The 16,437-nt window shown below is 36.4% G+C and overlaps 1 protein-coding gene across 4 annotated transcripts in view; it reads left to right on the top strand.

The window, feature by feature from the left end:
* The window catches only part of LOC149612744 (uncharacterized), a 337,733-nt gene that overhangs the window by 209,391 nt on the left and 111,905 nt on the right, over positions 1-16,437 (top strand). Inside the window, exon 1 of one of the 4 annotated variants that reach the window (XM_089858179.1) lies at positions 9,647-10,246. The exons of the other annotated variants lie outside the window; for them this stretch is intronic. Within the exon in view, the coding sequence (XP_089714305.1) occupies positions 10,143-10,246 (104 nt within the window). The 5' untranslated portion in view covers positions 9,647-10,142. Of the gene's footprint in view, positions 1-9,646; positions 10,247-16,437 lie in introns of those variants that run through there. 4 annotated transcript variants of the gene reach the window in all.

Raw genomic sequence — 16,437 nt, forward strand, 5'->3', positions numbered from 1 at the left:
ATCCCGCCTAAAATTGAAAAATCGTAGCTCGTGCGATATCCCGCCAAAAATTGAAAATCGTAGCTCGTGCGATATCCCACCAAAAATTGAAAAATCGTAGCTCGTGCGATATCCCGCCAAAAATTGAAAAATCGTAGCTCGTGCGATATCCCGCCAAAAATTGAAAATCGTAGCTCGTGCGATATCCCACCAAAAATTGAAAAATCGTAGCTCGTGCGATATCCCGCCAAAAATTGAAAATCGTAGCTCGTGCGATATCCCACCAAAAATTGAAAAATCGTAGCTCGTGCGATATCCCGCCAAAAATTGAAAAATCGTAGCTCGTGCGATATCCCGCCAAAAATTGAAAATCGTAGCTCGTGCGATATCCCACCAAAAATTGAAAAATCGTAGCTCGTGCGATGGAGTTAAATATCCCGCCAAAAATCGTAGCTCGTGCGATGGAGTTAAATATCCCGCCAAAAATCGTAGCTCGTGCGATGGAGTTAAATATCCCGCCAAAAATCGTAGCTCGTGCGATGGAGTTAAATATCCCGCCAAAAATCGTAGCTCGTGCGATGGAGTTAAATATCCCGCCAAAAATCGTAGCTCGTGCGATGGAGTTAAATATCCCGCCAAAAAACGTAGCTCGTGCGATGGAGTTAAATATCCCGCCAAAATTCGTAGCTCGTGCGATGGAGTTAAATAGCCCGCCAATCCTGTATCCATTCAAAGCTGGCGCGAGATTAAAAGTAAAAATGGCGCGAGCTCTTAATGAGACATTTCCAAGTCATAAATCAAAAGTTGCTTGGTCCTTTTTAGCGTTCTGGGAAATAGCGGGGAGTCCCCTTTTAAAGAGTAACATATTGTAACCGTGAAATGTCACCTCGACAAAAAAGACCCTGTCTTAAAAATTAAGATCTGAAAGGAGTTTGGGGAATGGAGGGGGGGGGAGAGGGGGTATGGCAAAGCAAGAAAATTCCCCTTCTTAATTTAAATGTCTTGTTGAAAAAGGGGCGGAGTGTTTTATTGTTTTATGACAGGAAACTTAAGGGGGTTCAAACCCCACACACACACACACACCTTGCACTAGTAATTTCTAGAGAAAGAAAAAGACAAACCTCATGGGGTAATTTAAGGGCTGGACCACGCATGCAGCTTCATTAAGAAATTGAGCGCGGTGCTTTAGGCAATCATTGTTTTAGGGTCTTTCTTTACCCCCTCCCCCTAACCCCGCCACATTTCGTTGGAATAAGAAATAATACTCTCTGAGTGACTTGGAGGAAATTTACTTTCGAAATAAGATAATTATTATTACTTAAAGTTAATTCTTTATTGTTCGTTTTACGTTTATTTGTCTAAGCCAATTTTTTAAATCGCCAAGGCTTAGGATTTCAAGGTCACGTTATTACCCGAATCACGTGACCCTAACCTATGACCCCAGTAATAAGAAAAACACGTTACAATTTTAGCGTATATCTGTTAAAAGCGGATAAGGATACCAACCGGGTGTGATACCAAAAAAAAATGTAGCGATACCATGCACTTTGTCGTGGGAATCTTCAGGGACACCAGGGGGATGGACCCCACAGGTACAATACCGTTTTTTTTGGCGAAATAAATAACCTTTCAATAACAAAAGAACCAAGGCTAGGCTGGTATTTCTTTTTACAGCTCCGATCTCTAAAAAGAAGAGTCAAATTCTTTTCTGCAAAAAACGGTTTTAACTTTACTTTTTCTTCTGGAAGATGTGTCCGTAGTTGCTTGGTACCTGTACTTGTACACTATATATTTTGAGGGGGCCATAGGTTTTTAGAAGTCCTGTAAAGTAGTAATGGCCAATTTAAGCTTGTAAGTAAAGCCGCCCCAAAAAACCCAGCGGTTTTAGTTTAGCTTTAGACCCTATTTTTATCCCTTTTACACAAAAAAAGGACAGCGGCAGTGTACTTTACTTTTATTTGGGATGGAAATTCAAAGTGAGTTTTATTTTGTACTGAATGCAGTTGTTCCTTTTTTTTATTTTAAAGTTTAAGTTCCGGAGGACTTTTTCTAAGAAATAATTGGTTACTTTTTTAAAATATTTTTCGAGTTTTTTTCAACGCCAAATCTGCCATCATTTTTTTTCTTGCAAAAAGGGAAAATTTTTCTATTAAATTTTTAGAGGTTTTTCTCTAAAAATAGGCCTAAAATTTCGGGGAAAAGTATTGAAGGGAATTTTCACGGATTGTTCTTAGATTTAGGTAGTGATGGCCGATATCGAACTTTTACTGGAACCGAATCACCGATACGTAGTTCAGTTACAGACTAGAAGGATTTATACCATTTATACAAGGAGACCAGTCTCCCAGGTGCATGGAGTCAAAAGTCAGGCCACCTTGTGTAAATGGTATAAATTCTCCCAGTTTGAAACTATGCATACCGATTTTAACCGATATCGACCGATAACTAACCGATTAATCGGTAAATTAAGTCAAAATCGAACCGATATATCGGTTAAAGTGCCGCCAAATCGGTCACCAATATCGATAATGATATCATATCGGTTTTTGCAGCGCAAGATTGTGCTTTTAAGCGATTTCTAAAATAATTAAATATAAATAAATTTAATTTAATAAAATGGATGCGATATTTTAGCTTTTATAACCATCTTGACATGAAAATCAAATTAAATTTCCGATTAAACCTTTAAATTAATAACGAAATGCCTTAAATTACCCCTATAAAGATAATATTAGCCCTTTAAACTTAAACCTATCCCTTTAAAACAAACTGAAAAGAAATTCACGGTTTCTAAAAATAACTACAATGAAAGAGGAAATAGCCCATCAAAATTGACAGCGAACTTTCTAGAACTATCCTATACCACAGTATCCACAGTGCAAAATGAAACACCTAGCAAAGAAAACTTTTTCCAAGAAACCAGAGAAATACTAGCTTATTTAGACCCCCAAGCAACAAGACCTTGAGTCACTATCCTGGTACCTGGCCCGAGAAACTTCTAGAACATTTTTTTTTAACCCTTTAACTGACCAATCCGTATTTGGTCCCAAAACAAAAAGTTTTGCCCATTCGCTGTTAACATGAATACGCCCGGCTACGTCATAAATATGGTCCACTATTCGCCAAACCAAAGTCAATCAACAAACGTCATTATCCCAGAAATCCTTGCGAGAAACTAGAAGTTATATATACGAAGTCCCTCCTGTCCCATAGTCAGTCGATACCTGAAATGTCTAAACGAGACCCTGTCGGCTCACCCCCAAGAAATCTCTAAACGGACGGAGATTATTTTTTAAATCGAAACCTTTATTTTTATTCGATGTTTTTATTTTTTATTCATTTGATACCTTTATTTTTCATCAAGTTGAATCGGAGAATATTTTAACCCCTAGAAGAAGAGAGCGCGCGAACCCTTAAATCGAGAAAGAAGAAAAAAAAAACATAATTAACCCTTAAATCGCGTACTCAGAGAAAAAAAAAAGATCCTGAAGAAAAACCCTGAAATCGAGAAGAAAAAAAAAGATCCTGAACCCCTAAAAAGAATATGGAAGAGGAGCTACTTGGCGTAAGAAATTAAAAAAACTTGAAACTATTGATTAACTGGCTTGAAACTATTGTTAAAGAACCTGGATTATGGTTGACGGATTGATTCATTTTAAAATATCTTAACTTTCTATTTTTGAACATCATTTTTTAGTGCATAATTGCACGCTTTTAACCTAACAAACCCCTAAATTTAATTTTTAAAATCTTAAAGGCTGTAGGAGGTAATCCTATTGAGGAGCCATTTCAAAGAGGTTATAAATTGCAAACCTCCCTTAGATGTAAGTTTAATTGTCTTGTTTAATTTCTTTATTTTGACCCCTATAAAAGTGTGTGAACATTTATGAACAAGATTGAATATTATGTTGAATATTAAAAATTGGATTAGAATCTATTTTGACTCTCACTTGACATATACCAACAAACGCGGTCACTTTTGATTCAGAAATTTTATAAGCCCCTCGTTTCCGCTAAAAAGGCCTTAACTCCCCACAACTGACTGCATTCTAACATCTAGTCTAGCGTTTGCGAGGATGAATCATAAGTGAAAATAGGTAGGTGTTTATCTTATACTTTAACCCCTCTAATAAGACGTCGAACACTCCACCTTACCCCCATAAAATCTTAAACAGCATAAAGAAAAGGCTTATAAATTGGCGCAGTCGGCAGGATACGATACTTCGGAATCTTATCGATATGATGGATTCTGACATGTCTTAAAGAGAGTCAAAGTTGGTTCAATTATTATAAACCCCCTATATTTTGAAAAATATTGAAAAATAATCGAGCAATCACCATGGGTCAAATTGACACCTCAGATCTCCTAATATACGTTTTGATTATCTTAGTAATAGTATTGTCGTATGACAAATTAATTCTACCTTTGAAAAAATTTTTGTGTGACGTGGTTAGTTTAATCCAAAGAAAAGATGTAGTGACCCCTAGTCCTAAGGATGAAATTATATTAAAACTAGTACAACAAAATGTTGAGTTACAACAAATTTTTAAAGAAACTCTAGAGAACCTTAATAAGAATTATAGAAATTCATTAGAAAACCTTAGAAGAGTCGAAAAGACTAGAAAAGAGGAAGAGAGATTAAACCCCATATTTGCATCAACCCCTTATAATCAAAAAAGAACAATCAAGAAAGTATCCCTCCCCTCCACTATGCGCGAAGAAAAACGTTCGGAAGACCCTTATGCGACGCAAATAGAAGAAACCTATACAATCCCTACTACTACGAGCGTGAATAATGAAATAAATATGCCAGAAGTTATAGAAGCAGAGAAAAAACAAGAATTGCAAAACTTCTTTATCGAAGAGATGAGAATGAATGAAAGTTCCCTTACGGAGGATGAAACAGCCGAAGACAAAGAAGAATTGAAACATAGCACCCTTACTTTTTACCCCACTGACGTGTTTTTGAATGGATACAAGTTGATTAAGACTTCAAGTACTAAAACCCCTATGCATCGAAAAAATAAGAAAAAAAAAAAAAAAAAATTATTAACGTGAGGGTAAGATGAATATGTTAAGTTCGGGGACGAACTTTTCAGAAGAGGTGGGGATATATAACCATCTTGACATGAAAATCAAATTAAATTTCCGATTAAACCTTTAAATTAATAACGAAATGCCTTAAATTACCCCTATAAAGATAATATTAGCCCTTTAAACTTAAACCTATCCCTTTAAAACAAACTGAAAAGAAATTCACGGTTTCTAAAAATAACTACAATGAAAGAGGAAATAGCCCATCAAAATTGACAGCGAACTTTCTAGAACTATCCTATACCACAGTATCCACAGTGCAAAATGAAACACCTAGCAAAGAAAACTTTTTCCAAGAAACCAGAGAAATACTAGCTTATTTAGACCCCCAAGCAACAAGACCTTGAGTCACTATCCTGGTACCTGGCCCGAGAAACTTCTAGAACATTTTTTTTTAACCCTTTAACTGACCAATCCGTATTTGGTCCCAAAACAAAAAGTTTTGCCCATTCGCTGTTAACATGAATACGCCCGGCTACGTCATAAATATGGTCCACTATTCGCCAAACCAAAGTCAATCAACAAACGTCATTATCCCAGAAATCCTTGCGAGAAACTAGAAGTTATATATACGAAGTCCCTCCTGTCCCATAGTCAGTCGATACCTGAAATGTCTAAACGAGACCCTGTCGGCTCACCCCCAAGAAATCTCTAAACGGACGGAGATTATTTTTTAAATCGAAACCTTTATTTTTATTCGATGTTTTTATTTTTTATTCATTTGATACCTTTATTTTTCATCAAGTTGAATCGGAGAATATTTTAACCCCTAGAAGAAGAGAGCGCGCGAACCCTTAAATCGAGAAAGAAGAAAAAAAAAACATAATTAACCCTTAAATCGCGTACTCAGAGAAAAAAAAAAGATCCTGAAGAAAAACCCTGAAATCGAGAAGAAAAAAAAAGATCCTGAACCCCTAAAAAGAATATGGAAGAGGAGCTACTTGGCGTAAGAAATTAAAAAAACTTGAAACTATTGATTAACTGGCTTGAAACTATTGTTAAAGAACCTGGATTATGGTTGACGGATTGATTCATTTTAAAATATCTTAACTTTCTATTTTTGAACATCATTTTTTAGTGCATAATTGCACGCTTTTAACCTAACAAACCCCTAAATTTAATTTTTAAAATCTTAAAGGCTGTAGGAGGTAATCCTATTGAGGAGCCATTTCAAAGAGGTTATAAATTGCAAACCTCCCTTAGATGTAAGTTTAATTGTCTTGTTTAATTTCTTTATTTTGACCCCTATAAAAGTGTGTGAACATTTATGAACAAGATTGAATATTATGTTGAATATTAAAAATTGGATTAGAATCTATTTTGACTCTCACTTGACATATACCAACAAACGCGGTCACTTTTGATTCAGAAATTTTATAAGCCCCTCGTTTCCGCTAAAAAGGCCTTAACTCCCCACAACTGACTGCATTCTAACATCTAGTCTAGCGTTTGCGAGGATGAATCATAAGTGAAAATAGGTAGGTGTTTATCTTATACTTTAACCCCTCTAATAAGACGTCGAACACTCCACCTTACCCCCATAAAATCTTAAACAGCATAAAGAAAAGGCTTATACTTTCCAGGTTGGGTGATATTCCCTTTAAATTCTATCGATTGGTTTAGCTTTAGTGGGACCTAAATTCGAAGAATAGGTCTTTAAATCTACATTCATAATCATTTTTCAAAGGCAGCTTTACTGTTTGTTCTCTCTTTTCTTAACCTATCCGAGCAAATCTCCAATAAGCGTGGGTGTTCCGTTTCGTACGTTTCCCAGAATGCATTTGGATCTTGGAAGAACCTATACGTTCCAGGAACGAATTTAGACAATTCTAAAGGTCAATGAGGGTGACCTTTAACATTTAATTGAACCATTTATAATGAGTGGGAGGAATTACCGAATGGAATTTGTTACTTTCTCAAAAATTAATTACTAGAGCCCAATTTTACTACAAATACCACTTTTATCCTAAAACAAGTATCCGACCTCTCGGAAAAAAATTGGGAAAACATTTTTATAAACAAGTATCCAACCTCTCCAAAAAATTGACAAAACATTTTTATCGTGAAACAAGTATCCAACCTCTCAAACAAAAATTGAGAAAACATTTTTATCGTGAAACAAGTATCCAACCTCTCAAACAAAAATTGACAAAACATTTTTATCGTGAAACAAGTATCCAACCTCTCAAACAAAAATTGACAAAACATTTTTATCGTGAAACAAGTATCCAACCTCTCAAACAAAAATTGAGAAAACATTTTTATCGTGAAACAAGTATCCAACCTCTCAAACAAAAATTGACAAAACATTTTTATCGTGAAACAAGTATCCAACCTCTCAAACAAAAATTGACAAAACATTTTTATCGTGAAACAAGTATCCAACCTCTCAAACAAAAATTGACAAAACATTTTTATCGTGAAACAAGTATCCAACCTCTCAAACAAAAATTGAGAAAACATTTTTATCGTGAAACAAGTATCCAACCTCTCAAACAAAAATTGACAAAACATTTTTATCGTGAAACAAGTATCCAACCTCTCAAACAAAAATTGACAAAACATTTTTATCGTGAAACAAGTATCCAACCTCTCAAACAAAAATTGAGAAAACATTTTTTGGGGTTTAAGCGTAAATAACACGAGGTTTCGTTGGAGAAAACATTCGGACTAGTTGTCTGTCTGTCAGTAACACTTTGAAAATCGCTCAGTATATATTTTTTCGCGAGATTTAAAATGCCGCTTCGCTTGCTGCTGGTGATGCCCGATTTTTATTTTCGTTTTTTTGCAATTTCCTCGACTGGGATTCGCGAATTCCGAATCGGAAACAAGGCCGCATTACGGATACCATGCTTGCCCCCCCCCTCCCAAAAAAAAGAAGGTGGTACTAGATAGTGGTACCTACAGCTTCTTCCTTCTATATAATACTAAAGGGTGTTGTGGGTGTGTGGAAGGAAAGTCACTTTCTTCCCAAAAAAGAAAGTCGATAACTGATGGCGAAAGGAATTGAGGTGGATTTCTTCTTGGCGCCTCCGATCCATGGCTGCAATACTTGTAAAGTATCATCATGCTCTCTACCCTATATAGAAATTGAATCCAAATGGTGAATCATTTCCCACATACAAGCGAAGACGACAACGAGACCTTATATCCGTTCCGTGTCTTTATAGGTCAACCTCTTAATCCCATCGTGCATTGCGAATCAGTTCTAACAATACATTAACTGATTACAATGTTTAATTATTTTCTGTTGAATTTCAATTTACTTACGGATATTTTTGACTAACTCCCTTATACCCTCTATTCCTCTATTGTCTTTGACTTCAGCGCAGTGTTGTCAGTCCAACTTGGTCCAAGTACCGAGTCAAACTGAACTCATAGTCTTTCTCTCTTGACTCACCAATGGCCTGGCAAAAAAATGTATTGCTGGACCAAAGTGCCAATGGCCTAAGACTCTAAATTTGCGAAACAAAGCGTGTTACTAATTAGTAATTAGTAATTATTAACCTTTATGGTACGGGTATTGCTCCAAGTACAATGTCTCGAGTACTTATTGTAATATTGATACGCTCGCGTAACTAAGTGACTGCATAATAGCTTTTGAATTTGTTGACATAATGCGACGAAATTGGATTATATTCCAAGGTATTCTGTCTATACATACCTCTTCTGTGTATTATATAGCGAACATTATCTACGTACTCATTTGTAGCTAATTAAGTAAGGGTAGATACAATCAAGTTTTAAATAACAAATAAAATAGAAATAATTTTATTCTTTGAAAATTACTGGCGCACGTGGAAAACATAACCTCAATTTCCCGCCTTAAATCGAGCGCGTGCAAAAACATAACCTCAATTTCCCGCCTTAAATCGAGCGCGTGAAAAACATAATCCCAATTTTCCGCCTTAAATCGAGCACGTGCAAAACTGTAAAACATAATCCTAATTTCCCGCCTTAAATCGAGCACGTGCAAAACAAAATCCTAATTTTCCGCCTTAAATCGAGCACGTGCAAAACTGTAAAACATAATCCCAATTTCCCGCCTTAAATCGAGCACGTGAAAAACATAATCCCAATTTCCCGCCTTAAATCGAGCACGTGCAAAAACTTAAAATATTAATTTCCCGCGCTTAACAACCCTTTTCCAGTTAAAACCACGTGCAAATAAATCCCAGCGCGCCTTTTCATCCGCCAATCCATCCATTACGTAAATATTATTTATTCCATTTTACATAAAACTGTCAGTTTTGAACGAAACAAAAACAACAACAATTTATCTTAAACCGGATTATCTTAAAAACAAGTTAAGATTTTAAAAGAATCTCCCTTCCCCCCCCCTCCCCCTCTATCTCTATCACCCCGTCATGGTGTTTTGAAAAATGGTATCTTCCTTAAGGCGCGCTGGAGATGAAACTTTCAGCCATCCAAGAGTCTAGCACGTTTTTCACGCCATTGGTTAACGTTGCCGGTGACGTCACGGTATCTCGGCGGGCCACCACCGGTTTTGCACGCGAGAATCGCACCCCCCCCCCCTCCTTCCCGTTCCCGCGTCTCTTCGGCCCACCGCCCGCCGTGTTTTGCTAGCATTCGGGCTAGAGTCGCGCTAAGTGACGCGTCGAGGAGATCGGGGAGCGCGCTAACGCCGGCCAAGGCTTAACGTAAAACCATTCTCATTCATAAACCAACCAACCAACCTTTTAAAATATTTAAATCTATTCCGTGTCGTATTAATTAATCTCGTTTAAAGTCGCGATTGAATTAAAATATTTAATTGTCATGCCGAGATTACGTAAACACTGTTATATTCGTCGTTCTAAAAGTTGTCATAAGTAGTTCCGAAATTTAAAAACTTTCTTAATAAGAGAGAAAACCAAGAAACAAGCCAGAGGTATTACTCGTCGATCGTCTTACCGGACCGTGAAATTTTTTGCCCGCCGTTAAATACGGACCCGCCGACCGCGGAACCTTAAAGAAAAGTTTCCCCGGTGAAGTTTGTTTTTTATCGGACCATCGGACCCGTGAATATTTGTTTTTGCCGAAGATAATAATTTAAAATCGATAGAAAATGCCTTGGATTTTGGTATTTTTCTTGCTGGCCATTTTGGACCAAATTACGGACGTAGCCTGTATGCGATTAGCCGACATTTATTGGAACGCTTCAAACCCAATGTGAGTTCTTTACAAATGTTTAAAAGGGGTCCATTGTAAGCGCCTTACACCCTGTTTAATATTAAACCCTGATTTACGGTCCTCCCAATAGGCCTAATATTTTAATTTTAAAATTGGCGCGATTCTATCTGTCACCATAGCAACCACCAATTTTTTTTAAATCCCCGGGGTCTAGTATTAGCCGCCATCGTATAGTTGAAGCACGTTACTAAAATGAAAAGATAGGCAAGTATCCAACCCCTAGCACGAGACATTTCTTTTTAAATCCCGGGGGGTCTAGTATTAGCCGCCATCGTATAGTTGAAGTACGTTACTTCGATAAAAGAGATAGGCAAGTGTCCATTCCCGAGCACGAGACATTTCTTTAAAGCTCGCGCGATACGAAAAGGGAAATATGTAGAAGTGGCGCAAAAAAGCTCGCGCAAAAGTTGAGTTTTGGCGCGCTTCGACCAAGACTGGCGCGTGGTGGTTTATTTTGGCGGGTAAAGCGAAGGGAATACGAACTCGGGAACCTTTCTAAAATCAATTTAAACTCGATTGATCCGTACTCGAGGAACTACTAGAACTACTACTAGTAGTAGGTTCAAACTTCTAGTAGCCCGGGTTTATATTTGAATATCTTTCTATATATATATATTTTCTCTCTCTGTCGAAGGGGTCACGTAGCTCGGAGTCGAATTGTCAAAGCTTCAAAGGCTTACGTAAACTTATTGAAGCGCCCCTCCCACCCTCCGTCCGTCCGTCCCCGTCTGATATTCACTTTATTCAGATATTCAATAATACTTCTTCCATTTAATTCGACGTGTTTTTTTTTCTTCAACTTTTTTAATCGAATCTCTTTTTTTACAAACATGCTTTTATATTCCCTTTAATATGTATAATGGAATTTAAATGTATTAAATTCTATAGAAAAAATATATATTATTGAGTTGCCATATCCATGTAGTGTAGCTTGGAGAGAAATTCGTTTAAAATTAAAATTTAGATTAAAATGTGGATTTTGTAAATTCAAAATCCAAGTTACGGGAGCTCCAGTATCAGTAATGTTTAAAATAACTATTATTATGAGAAATGCTAAATAGATTTTGCGTAGCAAATACTTGTAAGTGTTGCCAGTCAGTCATTTGTGACGTGTGCAATTGAACAACAGACTGAATTGAATTTAAGCTTGTTGTAGAATTCTGTAATTCATTCAGTAATTATTATCACTAAATTTCAAAATTGAATGAATACAGGAGATGCACATATAATATCAAATTACTGGCAACCCTGTCCCTGAAGCGCATGCGCAGTTAAAGAAGGGAGAAATTAATATAAATAATTTCACGAAATTCCCCAAAATTTTTAGTGAATATTTTTATAAACCCAGTGAAATTTAAAATCAACACAATACTTATATCTCGAACTTAGTGAAAATAAATTTCATGGAAAAAACCATGTAAATAATTCAATATTAACAAAAATCTTAAATCTTCAGTGATATGAAATCTGTGTTTTTTCTCGCGATGTCTGTAAGCTGTAAGCCGTATTCGTAATCCTTGTAGGGGGCTTAAAAATTAGGGGTCTCTTCTTCTTAGTACAGAGGGGGGTAGGAAGGGGTGTTATCCCCCCGCCGGTATAAGGGGTGCGAAGTCAGACACTTCTTTAGCGCGCAGACTTGAAATTGTAGGCAAGTGCCAGCCAGCCAGTAGAGGCAACCGCCGAGAACAGATCATCAAATTTTGGTTTCCAGTAACCGGTCCAAAGGTACTATGAGATTTTTTCCACCCTCGGGCCATTAGATGTGTATGTATATCTTCTTCTACCTGGTCGGGCAACTTTTTACCTTCCTTCGGGATGATGATGATGGTGTTGGTGCTAGTGGTAGTTCTTGCTTGTGCCATCCATTCCTGTTACAGAAATGAAAATCATAAAAATAAAAAAAATATTTCAAAGTTCTCTTCTGAATTCGAGTCTGCCATGCCATGAAGACTGTTACGTTACACGCTTGGAAAGTGTAAAAAAGATACGCCCATTCTCCTATATGTGTCTAATTTTTGAAACGCGCCAACCAACATTTCTTAAGATTAGGCCTACAGTACAACTTGCTGCCCAGATAAACAGTTTTTAGACTTAGATAGAAGTGGCGCTAATATTTAGTTTTAATTTATTTTTAATAATTATTATTATTATTACGTAGTGTTCCACTTAATGTATGAGCATGAATTTAGTATAGTTGCGTAGAGAACAGTTAGGGCTATAGTATACTCGAGGGATTTTCCTGGAAATTTCGTGGAAGTGGAGTTATGACGTCATGAAGTTGTAGTTTATAGGTCGTGAAGCCACATCGCCATGTTGTGTTATTTAAAGTTGATTATCTCGGCCCCTGATTATTGTAGGACAGTGATTTTAGCACCATTGGATAGAGGAGAATCTGGGCTAAAATATACTCGAGGGATTTTCCTCGAAAAATCGTGGAAGTATAGTTATGATGTCACGAAGTTGTAGTTTAAAGGTCGCGACCCTTGTTGAAGAAATAACGCCGTGTTATCTTATTTAAAGTTGATTATCTCGGCCCCTGATCGTTGTAGGACTATGATTTTAGTACCATTGGAAAGATTACAATCTGGGCTAAAATATACTCAAGGGAATTTCCTGGAAACATTGTGAAAGTAGAGATATGACGTCACGAAGTAGGAGTTTATAGATCGCGACCCTTGTTGAAGAAATAACGCCGTGTTGTTTTATTTAAAGTTGATTATCTCGGCCCCTGATTTCCGTAGGACTATGAATTTAGTACCATTGGATAGAGGAGAATCTGGGCTAAAATATACCCAAGGGATTTTCCTGGAAATATTGTGAAAGTAAAGATATGACGTCACGAAGTTAGAGGTCGCGCTAAAATCCTCTATCTCCTTGAAGTTTTTTTTCTATTTCTTAATTTATGTAGTTTAAACATTAAAAAACCCAATTCAAATTTAATAATAAATTGAACGTGGAAGCGAAAAAAGACACAAGGGACATAATCCGTGCAAACGTTGCCAGATTATATTATTATTATATTTCAGGCGGGCTAACACTGCCTGGAAAATAGATTTTAAAATGAGTTAGTATCGTAGATTCGAGCCTACGCCAATGTCACCAAATAGATAATAAAAATATATAGACTCCGCCTTTTAACGCAGTATAATCTCCGCCTTAAAAAAACAATATATTATACTTTTTCAATTTATAGTCGTAATTTACATAAATCCATAAAAAATAACCGAAAATGATATCCGCGAAATTTCATTCGGATTTACTTCCAAAGAGTAAAGCTACATCGCTATATAATTAAGTTACGTACCAATGGTATCACTGTCTTACCTATATTCTATAGTATCATCTTTCCTTTGAAATTTATCTCGGAAAATCAAATGCAAAATTTCGGGGAACGATATATATATATCTTTAACCCTTTGAAATATGTCTGTCTGCTATATGCTACCATAAGTTTATAAGTGATATGTTTCTTCCATAAGTTTGTTAATCTCTGGTTAAGTACTGAAAGGCTTGTAATGATTTTGAAGTGAGTGAGTAAGGTAGGTCATATATTCGAGGAGGTAAAGCGAGGGAGGGGCCTGGTCATGGTGGGGCGCTGCTGTCAAAGGGGGCTTAGTAATGCGGACTAAATAGGAGTGCCTAGATGGAATAGGTCCTAGCTGCAAAATTAATTAATTAACCACCACCGAGTGTACTTAGGACTTCAATTGACTCGCTCCCCCTCGTTCTACCTCGAGCTCTCACTTGTAAGTCTCTCAGTAGCATTACGAACGTGTCATACTTATCATTTAACATATCTTATAAACTTATGATGCTACGGAGATAGTCATGATGACGCTCAATGTTATTTTTGTATTTGATTTAATATAGTCAAGGAATAAGAACTGTCATTACTCTATATCAAAGTGTACGAACGTAAAAAAAAATGGAATAAAAGGTCTAGGGATAAAAAAAATCGAAATAAATTTTATTCAAAACAATAAATTCTGTAAAGTAAATTTAAAAAACATCCCCGGTATAAGCTTGAAGAGAAGAGAGAGGGGAGGGGAAGCCAGGATTAGATTTTCAAACTCTCTCTCAGCAAATATAGTAGTATTTTATGTATTGAAGTTGTAATATAAATTTTAAATAATCTTGTTTGGTTTTATTATTTTTATAGGCAAAGTGTAGGGGATTATAATCAAGACTGAGAAGGGATTTTTAGACCCAAAATTTATTGATAGCTGAATTTATTTTGGGAGGGGGGGGGTCTAAATTTATGAGGGATCATTGTAATTTGTTAGTCTGTATTTACAATAGTAAGAGATAGAGTCAGATTATTGCAATATTTCACGCGCCGCCATGTTTGGAAAAACATTAAATAATATAATATGTGCACGAGAAATTTTTTTAATTTATAATACTTCACGTGCAATTTTCAAAAATCGTTTAATGAAAATTTCACGTGACGTATTAAAGATGGTTGGCGCGAGAAATATACATAATATTTCACGTGCATTTTTCTAAAACATTAAATAAATTTCACGTGAAATATTATAAGTAAAAAAATGTATTTCTTTAAATATTGAATGAAATTTTTAAAGTTTAAAATAGCACTAATTCGTTTTGGGCTAATTAGCTTGGGGTGTGTCTATTTAGCGGTCAATTAGCGTTAACAGACGGTGCCAGGCTGTAGTAGTTTTATGATTAATTAAGGAATGAAGTTCATTTTTCCCGAATGGATTGGAATTCCATCCTTCCTTCCTCCTCTCCTCTCTCTGCCCCTTTATCCGCATTGATTGGGGTCCCCTAAATTGGGCCCTTCATTCCTCAAATTAGGCCGATTGGGGCCAAGAGGGGGGCCGGCATTTCCCCCTCCCTTGTTATTAATGCAAATCGACTATTATATCCGATAACGGTTAACATCAAGCGGCCCCTTTGACTTGTTCCCGAAGTCGACTTAGTTGAGTGCCCTTTGCCATTGCCATTGCCATTGCAAATTTCAAGAGGCCGGGGATGGGGCTGTCTAGAGACTGACCGACCCCAAATATAATGATGAGGGCCCCCTCAAATTGGACAACGGACCCCAAATTATCGGTTTCAAGTTTTAATACGCTTCTATTATATTAAATCTTACAATGAATTTATTTTGTTTTATTGAGATGAGATTCTTTAGATTATGGGTTTTATTATTTAATTTTAATTGGACTACTTTCTTTAATATTTTAATTTATATTGCGTATTAATACGCTCAGTTGTTTTAGTTTGGAAAATTCCAGTAGCTTTGCCCTTGTTCCAATAAATAAGTACTTAAAAGATAGTGGTTAAAACTTAACTATATTATTTATCAAATAATTTTTTTTTTAAAATGGACTATCAACTTTTGGACATCCAAAAAATTTATGAAAGGAAAATTTAGCTAGCTTTGAAAGTCAGTAAGTTTGAAAATTAATTATTTAAAATTGTAGAGATAATTCTGCCTCTTATAATCAATTCCACAAACCATCTAAGACACTGATTGAAATTGTACTACTACATTACAGTAGTACAATTTCAATCAAGCTAAAATGTCCAGTATGCTGGCAACACTGCATTAGCAGACATCTTAATAAAATTAACCTTTAACCCTTTTCAGTAATTAATTTAAGATAGATGGGAACGGTACCCAATCATGTAATATACTTATCCGAGCCCCCAATTACCCCTCCGAAACCCTTTTTACACGTGATCTTCGAAGTCCAAATTTACCCCCCTGAACCTAGTAAGTTCTACTTCACCCCCACCACGTTAGGCCTAACTTTTAAGCCTCGGTCTCTATACTTCCAGGGGGGGGGGGTATTTTGGTCTATGAAATGCCTGGTAGTGGTGGTGATAGGAAACAACTTTTGGCCCCGGAAAGAAGACATCAGCGCCCTTTGGCTAATTGCTACTAGAACCAGTAGGAAAACTACTAAATATATCCCCTAACAGTTGACACTAATTTCCTATAATAGTCTTAGTAAAGAGTAGCTTTAACTTCAGTGTTAAGATACGTGGTAAACCGTAATCCCATAGAAAATGCATTGACACCCCAACTCCATTACCGTGATTGTTTTTAGGGGGTTATCCCCTCTTACCCCCCCCCCCCAATGCCTGACATGATTTTCTCTATGTTATCTTCAAATTGAAAGTACAATGTAAGGGATGCTTGC

The sequence above is a fragment of the Phalangium opilio genome, unplaced genomic scaffold, assembly GCF_054372755.1.
Source record: "Phalangium opilio isolate 3A_F unplaced genomic scaffold, DU_Popi_V2 ptg000232l_1, whole genome shotgun sequence".
NCBI classification, from domain to species: Eukaryota; Metazoa; Arthropoda; class Arachnida; order Opiliones; family Phalangiidae; genus Phalangium; species Phalangium opilio.